This window comes from Carassius carassius, chromosome 29 (genome assembly GCF_963082965.1).
Source record: "Carassius carassius chromosome 29, fCarCar2.1, whole genome shotgun sequence".
NCBI lineage: Eukaryota > Metazoa > Chordata > Actinopteri > Cypriniformes > Cyprinidae > Carassius > Carassius carassius.
In genome coordinates, this window is record NC_081783.1 from 7,585,136 (window position 1) to 7,596,665 (window position 11,530).

The window sequence follows — 11,530 nt, forward strand, 5'->3', positions numbered from 1 at the left end:
TCGAGTGATTTAGATTAATAGAAAATACAGATATATTTAAAGCCGTTTACAGGAAACCCTTCAAACACGTATAGTTGTAGCAGCCTATCATAGTTACGTCATCATGGGTTTGACAGTCGTGGTAGTTAACAAGAGCGTTTAATATTTGGAGTGGGGTAAAATATGTGACACTGCGGTAACTCCGTTACATTTTTACAGTTTACTAATGTACAAGAAATTAAATCACTCGCAATTAGTAGTAAAATATATTTATTGGCATTATTATTATTCGAATACATTCCTCACAGACCATGTGCTGATTAAATCTTGTAAAAAATGATCATCAGGATCACAATGACTTTATCTGTTATGTCCTGAGTAACCTGTGCTGTTTATTAAAATAGAAAATCAGTTCTTCACAGTGTACAATTTTAAGATACGAAACAAAAAGTGAACTTACATATACAGTGATTTTTTTTTTTTTTTAATGGGAGCTAAAAATTTACACCCAAGTATTGGTGACATTATTGAAGTGAGACAATTACAGTACATTTGTTAAAATGCTACATTTAACAGGCTGGCATTTTTGTTCAATTAAAAAAATATCAGTGTTCGCGTTGCTCAAAGTGAAAGTAAAAGGCTGACCTGTCTGAGGTATATCACAATCCATCCTTAAAGAATATAAACATTAAATAATGCACATTTTAAAACATTAGACAACTTACATTAAAAAAATATCTATCAATTATGAAAATAAATCCTTCACAGTTGAATTAGCTATTTCACTGAAGGCAGGCTCTCCAGGTAAGAACTCCCCAAGAATGTATGACAGCAGCATCTATGGACACATAAACACAAAGAATAGAAATGTTAATCTGGATATTTGTTTCTAAATGGATTTAACCACATAAGAATCTTAGCTAGAGTCCTCACATAAACCAGTTTCTTGTTCTCCTCAGTGTCCTGGAAGATCTTGAACACAGTTTCAACATCAGTCTTCTTGAGAATTAGTGAGTTTGAATCTAAAACCACCACAACAATTACTGGATACTGGTTAGGATGAAAGAAACATTTGTAAAAATGAAGTGGGCAGTCTAAGGCATGGGGAAATATTACACATACATTTTGAATTTATAAGCTGCAAAGCCTTCTCCTTGGTCTTTTGTTTCTCCTCACTGTCACACGGCGGCTGGAAGGATGCGTTTACTCCTGGCCAGATCTTCTCCCGGAAACTGTCAATGTAGGATGCAATCTGAGCTTCAGTGGGATGCATCTTTTTTAAAAAGTTGTTTATTTTCCTGCATGGGAAAAAAGCTTATGCTTAAATTCACATCAACAGCTGAATATCGTTGGTGTTTGAATAGATATGAAATGGGACACTTACTTCTTTAACAAAGGCTGGACTGCTTTTAGAATAGCATCAACAATGTTAATGAAGACTGAGTTACCTGAAGATGGTAAAGACAAATATTGAATGGCAAAAAAAATCTGTTTTAGTTTTAGTCCTTGGTGATCATAAAAGCAAAACAGAAAAAGGGAGTTACATCATACCAGTTATTTCCTTAACTAACTCAAATATGGCTTTGGTGGCCTCAACTTTGTCCCAGTTGTTCTGGGGTTCCTTTTTCTGCGCCTGAGGCTGATTTGCCATCTCGTCCTTGAGCTGTCCCGTTTTCTCTTTTACTTTGGCCTTTTGAAATCCATTTGACTTTTTTTTAGTTATCTTTTCTTTTTTGTTTATTTTGCCCCCAGACTGAGCACCTGCGAAGCCATCTACTGAGTCAGCCTGCAAGCCTTCAGTGTGGTTCATGACTGAGCTTAAGATATCACTCAATTGTCCTGAAGGACTGACTAATTTTGACCTATTAACAAAGATATCTAAACTTTCAGCAAGACTCTCCTGTAAATCTGAAACCATGTCCTGTTCATCAGAGGTCTGATCTTCTATATCTGGTTCTGTACTTTTGAAGGTGTCAGTTTCTTCACTATGGTTACAAAACCTAACGTTTGTAGCCACTGGTCCTTCTATAATGCCCCCCTTTGGCTCTTCATCTGTGTTGATGGAGGCTGGCTGTCCTGTCGACTGTCCACTGTTATGTACTGAGGCTCCTGCTTCATCAACCTTTTCTTCTCCTCTGGTATTATGGGACTGAGAAAAAAACACATAGTATCACCAGAGGGTGGCAGAATTCTCAATAATTTGCATTGTGCTGAAGCTAAAGGTATACGTCTACTATAAATCAACAAACTTCAGCTCTTTGGATAAGAAATCAAATCTTGATGTATGTATATTGATCCAAATACATACAATATTGATAAAAATATATATACAGTTTAAAAGTTTGTGGTGGGTAACACACAACATATTTTTTTTATCTTAACTACTCCAAACTTTTGACCTGTAGAAAATGCTGTAAATCAACCACATTTAGCTCTGTTTGGACAAGATTTCAAATATAGCTGTATTTATATTGATCCAATTATATAAAATATTGTAATAAATATACTACCATTCAAAGAGTTTAAAATGTTTTGAAAGAAGTTTCTTATGCTCACCAAGGCTGGATTTATGTTTATCAAAAAATACTCTATCAACAGTAATATTGTAAAATATTATTACAATAAAAAAAAAAAGATTTCTATTTGAATTCCATCATTTTTGTATGATGGAAACGCTGAATTTTCAGCAGCCATTACTCCAGTGTCACGCAATACTTCAGAAATCATTAGAATATGCTGATTTGCTGCTCAATAAACATTTCCTATTATTAATGTTGAAAAAAAAAGCTATATTTCCTTTTTGAACCTTTGTTCAATTTAATGCATACTTGCAGAATAAAAGTATTTACTTCTTTCAAATAAATCTAACTGACCCCAAATTTTTGAACTGTAGCGTTTCATCAGTTTCATCATGAGGTTTCCATTACGCTATTAACCTAAATCTGTTTTTCAGAGGTGTCAAGTAACGAAGTACAAATACTTCGTTACATTACTTAAGTAGAAATTTTGGGTATCTATACTTTACTTGAGTAATTATTTTTCAGCCGACTTTTTACTTCTACTCCTTACATTTTCACGCAAGTATCTGCACTTACTCCTTACATTTTAAAAATAGCTTCGTTACTGCTATTTCATTCCGGCTTGTCATCATTCAAAAAAAAAAAACCTATCCAGATAAATCGCGCCATCCGGATGGAGTGAATTTGATTGTGGTTGGATGAGAAGTATAAACAGATACCATTTGACACCCTATTGGTTTGTACGCGATCCATCGCGCCTGCACATGACACAAATCACATCACACTCCAGCAAGGACATAGCCAGTTTTGGGTTTGTTTATCAAAAAATATATTCCTTAAAAGTAGGGTTGGGTAGGAACCGGTATCCGATCGCCTCAGAGTCAGTCCCCTTAAATTTCATATGAAACCGGCGTCAGACCGGGTCTTCAGCGCGCTCTTCAACCCGCAGACCGCGAGCGGAGCAGCGCATGCGCACTTAAACACAATCAGAGGACACAAGGTATGTGTTTAACGATAGATTGTTGGAATATCTGTGTCTGTGCAGTTCTTTGTCATAAATACAGTTTACAAAAGGTCACGAGGGAGCAGTCGGTTTCTCATCTAGCTACTGTAAAGTTTTCGCTTGACACACCACAGGTGTTTCCTCCAGCGAAAATCTAGCCCTTGACACATATTACCGAACACATACTTTAATTACACTTATTTAAATATACTTCATTTAATCATACGTACTTTATACATACACTACTGTGCAACAGTCTTAGTCACGTTGGTATTTTCACCCAAAATAATGATGTTCGGCCAGTTATTTATATATTTTGCTGTAGTGTGTCAGTATAAAATATCAGTTTACATTTCCAAACATTCATTTTGCCGTTGTCAGACTGCTTGTGCATTCAAAATCGCACTAGATTATTATTAAAATTAATGGCAAACTGATATTTCCTTCTGACACACTACAGCAAAAGATATAAATAACTGGCTTAAAACCCTTTTTTGGGGTGATAATACTAATGTGCCTAAGACTTTTACACAGTACTGTACTTTACAAACGACATTGTTACTACTTTATAAAGAATGAGCATACAGTAATTCACAAGACTGATTAAAGACAGTGACAGACAGCACTCATCTGACAGAGATACAGTAGAAACATTATGTGTGGTTTAGTATTAAATAATGACCCAGATTGTGAAATACATTTATTATCATTAGATTAAGGGAAGCACAACTTGGGAAATGAGAGCATCTTAGGAGTGTGTGAAAGGAGTATGGATTTATTTTAAATATTTGTAATGTTCTTTAATGTTATCCATAGTTTTTTGTGGTTCTTTTTTTTAAGTATCAGTTCAGGCACCGTTTAGGCGCCGGTACCATTATAAAAGTATCGAAAAAGGCACTGGACCCTACTTAAAAGTTATAATTTCTCAATGGGTCATTTACCAAATGGGTGCTTTCTCTTCGTCCTCCACAAATTAAGCTACTGTAGGTAGTTCGGTAGCGAGACGTTTTAATAAATTATCGTTTGCGATTGACGACGCGATTAACAATGTTGTGATAAGTAGGCTATACCAACTTTGTAACTGGTTACCCCCCCCCCCCCCCACACACACACACACACACACACACACACACTGGACATAGCAGACGTATGTAGTGAATACAGGAAGCTATCAATCAAAAAGGTATCAGAATTATGAGTTATTTTTCATTTTTAGTTTTTGATTAATCACTTGGATTAATCATTCATTTTGACAGCACTACAATGTTTATTGTATTTAGACAACTAACAAGGGTAATTGTTACTAAGCCTGCACCAATGTTCTTGTCTATTGCCCTCGCAGATTCCTGCAGCCAAGCTTGGATGTACATTTACATCTATTAAAGGTTATTGATGACATGCCTCTGAAGTTTGACTTTTTGCACCATTACAATACTTATAGGCAACTAGTCATCATATCTCTAGTCCTTGTGGTGTGGCCTAAGCTTTTGTTCATAATGGCATTTTTTTTCCCTTACATTACTTTTATTTTTATATTTTAAGTAGTTTTTAGACCAGTACTTTTACACTTTTACTTGAGTAAAAGGCTTGAGTTGATACTTCAACTTCTACATAAGTCTTTTTAAACCCTAGTATCTATCCTTCTACTTGAGTAATGAATGCCAATACTTTTGACTCCACTGCTGTTTTTACCTCATCCTCATCTTGGCTAGGATTAAGAAAGCTTGCAAGGCCATTCAGGAAACTCCAGACACCTCCCTTATGGTCCTTATTACTCAGCAGCTGAACAATGGGACACAAGAACTGGAACACAGGCTGAGTGTGACCAAGCTGTGCATCAGAAACCACCTCCTGAAGAGAAATGAGAGGAAAAGATTTCAACTGTTAACCCCTTCTTTAATTCTAGATGTGTGTGTGTGTGTGTGTGTGTGTGTGTGTGTGTGTGTGTGTGTGCCAGCTTACTTGTAAAAAGTGTTCCAAGGCTGAAGCAACTTCTTCTGCATATGCACCATCAAGATCCTGCTTTGTTACTACTATTGCAGATATAGAGGGTAAAATGGAAGTATCCTTAAAAACAACAAAAAGAGAACAAACATTTTATAAGCAAGCAGCTACATACATTAATCATTAATAATGAGTAAAATATTAATGACTGTAATACAAAATAGTATGGGTTTTGATACAATCGATGCATTGAAGATCCCTCACTATTTCCTCTCTCACCTGCCAGAGGCTGTGAAAATGAAGTATATCTGACTGGGTCTTTTTTACATCCCAGTTGAGATTCTCGGGGTTATTTTTCTCCTCCAGGTGAAGCATGAAACAAAGCTCTTCATTTTCCTTTTGAACCTAAGACAATGGGTTTTTTTTTACTTATTAAACTTAACGTAGCTTGTACGTTGTTCAGCTTCCCTTGTCTTTAACAAATGCCTTACATTTGTAACACGGACTGCCCACTTCCCCACCCGCCACATCTCATAGGAAAGCTTGAACTCCATCATATCTTCTCGGACATTTGTTGTTAGGTCATCCGATTCACTGTCCTTTTAAAAGAAAGCACAGATAAACTTAGCTGCACCGAAAACTTAATGCAAATCAATTCAATATGCACATTTTCCATACATAATCTGAGTCCATGCCGCTTCTAAAGGAGCTTTCTCTGCTGTTTGCACCATCATCTTCAATAACAGCAAATCTTCGTGATGATAAAGCCTTCTGTAAAACATCTTGCTCCTTCTTCTTCTTCTTCTGGTATTTCTTTTTTACTTTTTTTGACTTGACCTTATCAACAAATTTAGAAAACTGTTCTTTGATCCTATTGCCTGCTTAGATAACATTGAAAAAGGTAATTAAATTACACTTTATTACATTATGTACAATTACCGCTCATAAATCAGATTACTGAGATGAAAGAGAAAGATACATCACCCTTCTTCTTTTCTTTTGTGTCTTCAGACTGAGCATCGGTTTCATCTGTCACTCTGCGTAATTTGTAAATAACAGAATTAGGCCACCAGGTGAGATGAATATGCTAAAACGTTATGTTTTTGAGATAATTTACACTTCTGCTTCTTCACTTCCCGTGGAAGATGGTGTGCCTTCCCTATCGGAGTTTAGCAGGTCTTCTGTTGAGCTTTTAGAGGTTACTCTATCCAGCTGCGAAACCACCATCTGATTCAAGATGTCTGGGTTACAGAGGCATTTCACGAGCACATCAAGAGCTAGAGATGGACAACAGGAGTATCAAAATATTAGTAAATTAGTAGAAAATACACTATACAATTAGTACAGAATAACTTAAACACTACCATTTTTTAAGTTTTGGGTTAACGTTTAGCACAAACATTAAGCAGCACACCTGTTTTCGAAATTGATAATATAAAGAAATATTTCTGGTTTACAAAATCAGCATATTAGAATAATTTCTGAAGGATCATGTGGCACTGAAGATGGAAGTAATGATGCTGAAAATTCAGCTTTGCATCATAGGAACAAACTGAATTTTACAGTTTTAAATTGTAATATTTCACATTAGTTTTTACTGCATTTTTTTATCAGATAAATGCAGCCTTGAAGGGAATATGTTAAGAAAGACAGTAAAGGTTTAATAAAGCACCAACAATCATGATTTGGTATACAAAATCAATTTGATAAAACAAATTTAATTTTGAATATAAATTAAATATGACGTTGGAGGCAGTTAGAGAAAGAATTCACTCTGAAAATGGCATACACTCACCATAACCATTGTGACCAAAGTGAATATTAATTGTTTTGATATCCATGAGTATTGTGGCACACAAAAATGAAGTTTGTAAAAGCAGTGAAATCTTGTTGAGACAATCTTTGAAGCATTTGTTTCAGAGAAACTGTCCTAAACAGAACAATGAATGCTTCATATGTTGTTGCCAGATATCTGATCAATGTTCAGATCAAGATCTTTAGAAAGTATTTAGCACAAAGTTCAGTAGGACTAACCTTTAATAGCAACAATCTCAGTTAGGACACACCGGTAGAGTTTTGCTTCCCAAAGGTACTCGGGAAAAAGGTTTCGCAGTAGAGCTTCAGAAAAGGCCCTGAGGACTGTCATCTCCTCAGACCTTGAACCGAACATTGGAGAGCTTAAAAAAAAAAAAAAAGGTAAACAAATGAACATGCTGGTTTTCATAATGATTCATTTTTATTATCGGTATTCCTGGAACTACATCAGGTGATGAGTCATAGGTTAGGACGGAAAAGTCCATGAGTTTTGGCAGAAATTCTTTGATTTTAAAACGTTAGCTCAAGAAACAGAAGACTCAGTTGCTGTACTGATGATTTCTGAAATGGACCTGAAGGAAAAATATTAATAGTGATAGTGATGTCACATGTGTCAGATATTACAAAATATCCTGAGAATAAATGATGCGTACACAACATAATGATACAGATAAACTTGCTCACCCATCTGACTGCTTTGCGTTATGCAGGTGCTGAGTGAAGATCCTAATACAACCCACACTGGTGGCAGACAGATCGAAGTTCTTTGACTTGCAAACAACTCTCTCGACTAGCAGGTTAAACTCTGTCTGTAGTGCCCTATGAAGGGGCTGACTGTCGCCCAGTTCTGGGACTGTGTACCACGGCTGGACCAGGTTAACATAGGCACATTTAAACACTGCAAAGACATTTAAAAAAATCGATTTAATCATGCACAACTGTAATGATCATCTAGTAATGCCATGTATGTGCCTATCACTTTAGGTACGGAAATGAACAGGGTATAACATTTCCTCAAAGTGTTATCGTCACACAAACCTCTGAAATATTACCATATTATCTGATCTTCTGCCTCCTGTTCTGTCATGTTTACAACAAATCTCATTGTCATGTCATGAAACTACCTTCACTCAGTATCTCCAAACATGCTTAAGAGGCACAATGGGAGCGAAGCTTGCAAACAACAACATTTGTATTTACCCTGGAGGAGTGACCTCTGTACATTTGGATAATGCTTTGTCTCAGACTCAGTTTGTGTGGTTCTGGCTGCATCAGTCTCATCACTGACACCAACATGGTGAGCCTTCATTGTCTGAAACAGGAGGATTAAAGGGATTAAATTCCTGTAATTTCACTGATGATGTCTGATATCAGTCATGAACACAGAAATGAGGTCAGTAAGAGCTTAGGGTTTTTGCTTTCTGGAAGACCCTCCATACAGAAATAAAGAACAAAAACTGATCTGATGGTTTCTTTTTGACATGAAACCCGGAACTCTCTCAACCAAAGCAATAACTCCTATTAATGATGCTGTTCGAATTCTTCCCACAGTTAGTTCTGCCTATAAATTGACTTTATTGTTATGTATCCATTTACAGTAACCATTACAGTATGTATTCAATTGCCCTGCTGAAAAATCCAACTTCTGATAGAAGCTTTGTGTTGGGACACAGACAGTGGTTTCTAGCTGGTCAGCAATGGTTATTTACATTGTGTGAGCAGAAGGACCATCTTAGGCAAGCAAGAAACCAGGTACCAGCTGGTCAGTCCAGTCCAGCAGGTTTTGGGAACATAACAGCTGGTCAACCAGCAAATGACCAGCTTGAAACAGCTAATGGAAACTTTAGAAACCATGTTCCAAAATATAGTTATGTTAGATTTTCCAACAGGACAGTGTCAACCACTCTATGCACATATTCAAAGTAGTAGTAGTAATAATAATAATAGTACGTGCGTTGATTTATATATTATGCGTCAGCAGAAATAATCGTTACCTGTTGTTCTGTTTCTTCAAGCGTGTCGTCCGTCTGAGTGCTTGTTTCACGGTTTTGCTTTTTGGAAGGTAAATTGAAAAAGCATAAAAAACAAACGAAGGCTTGTGTCCATATTTGTCCAAACTCTGAGAAGTACCAAACAAGAACAAATACAATGGCGATGAAGCACCGCCAAGTGTACATTGTTAAAAAGGTCCAGGTTCAGAAATAAAAACGCAACACTGTATTCCTCTCCTCTCTGCTTCCATTGAGACTCATGTTGCATGCAGAACCGGAAGGTAAGTGTTTATGGTTTGAGGAACTTGCGATTGTAATGTGATTGGTGCACTTTAAGATGTCGTATTTGCCCTCCCAAGATGCTTAATCTTCACAATAATATGATATCTGTAGGTAATAACTGCATGATGCAGCTGTGATTTCATGAACAAATAGTTCTCGTTTACTTTACTACACACAACCGTTTACTGTGTAAAGAAATGACAGGAGTACAGCATGCACCATGCGACACCATCAAGCATATGGTGGTGAAGTATGATAACACATGATGCGACTTTCCTCAACCACTATGTTCGCCGCAAGGTGGCCTACATTTCATTTAGGGAGTGTTTTAATGTATTCGCAAAACAGGTGGTAATAATTAATTTGTCCACTTATATTCTTGTTCATGATGATAAAAATGTAACATGACATCCTCATATTTAATACTTATATTGTTAATGAAATGCATTATACCACACACACACACACTCTACATGAAATATTGAAATGTTTATGATTCGACTCTAATGAACGAATCGGTGCAGATCTTTAAATGAACGATTCGCCGTCGTTCATGTTAGCTTGTGATGAACAACAGAGCTAACTAAGCATACGGAGGAAGGGGTCTTGTTTCGGTCAAGGATTGCGTCAGAGTGGATGGTATCATGGTATACACGGATAAACACAACTCTGCCACCTGCTGGCATAACCTTGTAGTCTACAAAAAAGGACCAAACAGTGAACGCATGAATCTTTTTGTGAACGGATTTGATTGACGAATGCTTCATAACTGCTGGTTGTGCACAACCTTCCTCTCTGCTCTTTGGCATGATCAGCGATCCAGTTCGCAGAGTAGAAATGGATTTCTGGACAGGTTCATTCAGGAAACTGGCATATGATTAAACCTCTACAGTCACATGATGGAGTACAGCACTCTGACACCGCCAGCCAGAGATTACACCCGTAAAAATAGACCCCTATGAGGGAATGAACAAGTCATGTGATCTGCGAGTAGAGTCTGCCGCCAGCCCAGCGCGAGTTTGAACCGCCTTCCCAGGATTACGTCACGTGCAACAAGACTGTCAGAACAAGTCTGCATCTTGTGTAATCGACTCATCCTTAACGCATAACACGATCCATACACATTTTTGTGATTTGTTTTACTGAACTTGACATATTTCTCATCTAGCATTAACGAAAGAGTTAGCAGGACAAGTGACAAATTCATAGGATGTGCATAATTCATATCACGGTTTACTCGTTTTACTTTCTTTAATTAAAACTTTAAATTTAAATTAAAAATTCATCCCAAATGATTTATTGATCCTGATACAGCTGTCACAGTCTTGTGTCAGGTAACCAAAAAGTGCTTCATCAAACACAATTAAAGTATATTATGAAAACACTTTTTTTAAAGCCCCTGCCCAAAAGAAATTAGTTCAACTTCTTGCACCCAGTCAGGAGGCCATGATGCCCAGAGTCCATCCACTGTTAATCCCTGCTGAACATCCTGTAATGCCATGCTCAGGAACTCACCATGCTTGAAGTGAAGGTGATACAAGGACGGATTATCGTGCTAATTTACGACTAGCCTGATGTCAGTTAAGAGGTCAGCAAGGTTTTTATCGTAAGAGGGCACGCACAAACCGGCTTTTCCAACATACTGGATTACACTGGAGGAGAGCCATTAGCCTTGCAGCCTTTATAAACCTTCAGTTTCATTCATTCCTTTTGAAAGTTATCAGGTCACCTGCAACAGAGGACAGAGGCCCAAGCTTAAAGCCATTTTTTCCCTTTAATATCTTACCTCTGGTTCCTCTACTGGTTTTAATATCAACTGATTATTTGGACAGATATTTGCCTTTGGCTAGTCAAGACTTGAGTAGGGAATCTCTAAATTACCACAAACACAAAAATACAGATGCACATAAATTAACAATTTAGAGGATACCCCAATACACTTAAATATGTAGGGCTCCAAAATAAACCAGGACTGAGTTACATTCACAGGCACAAGT

General features: G+C 37.0%; 1 protein-coding gene across 2 annotated transcripts; it reads right to left on the bottom strand.

Annotated features, from left to right (window-relative positions):
- Nucleotides 1-232: 232 nt before the first annotated feature.
- Nucleotides 233-9,460, bottom strand: si:rp71-46j2.7 (uncharacterized). 2 transcript variants are annotated; one of them, XM_059515681.1, is made up of 16 exons: nt 9,255-9,460; nt 8,461-8,572; nt 7,945-8,158; nt 7,480-7,622; nt 6,563-6,722; nt 6,430-6,482; nt 6,124-6,323; nt 5,937-6,044; nt 5,725-5,850; nt 5,464-5,568; nt 5,194-5,352; nt 1,531-2,128; nt 1,364-1,427; nt 1,102-1,211; nt 913-1,001; nt 233-817 (listed from the first exon to the last, which is right to left on the bottom strand). In XM_059515681.1, the coding sequence occupies exons 1-16, from the start codon at nt 9,435-9,437 to the stop codon at nt 725-727; spliced, it is 2,517 nt and encodes an 838-aa protein (XP_059371664.1). In that variant the 5' UTR covers nt 9,438-9,460; the 3' UTR covers nt 233-724. The 2 variants fall into 2 exon arrangements, with proteins under 2 accessions (XP_059371664.1, XP_059371663.1); XM_059515680.1 differs by having other exon boundaries at nt 1,102-1,277.
- Between the last annotated feature and the right edge of the window lie 2,070 nt (nt 9,461-11,530).

Coding starts and splice junctions, on each gene's coding strand:
- si:rp71-46j2.7 (XM_059515680.1), bottom strand. CDS start 9,437: ATGTACACTTGGCGGTGCTTCATCGCCATTGTATTTGTTCTTGTTTGG. Junction 1,278..1,363: donor GTCCAGCCTTTGTTAAAGAA/GTAAGTGTCCCA, acceptor TTTCCCATGCAG/GAAAATAAACAACTTTTTAA. Junction 818..912: donor AGAACAAGAAACTGGTTTAT/GTGAGGACTCTA, acceptor ATGTGTCCATAG/ATGCTGCTGTCATACATTCT.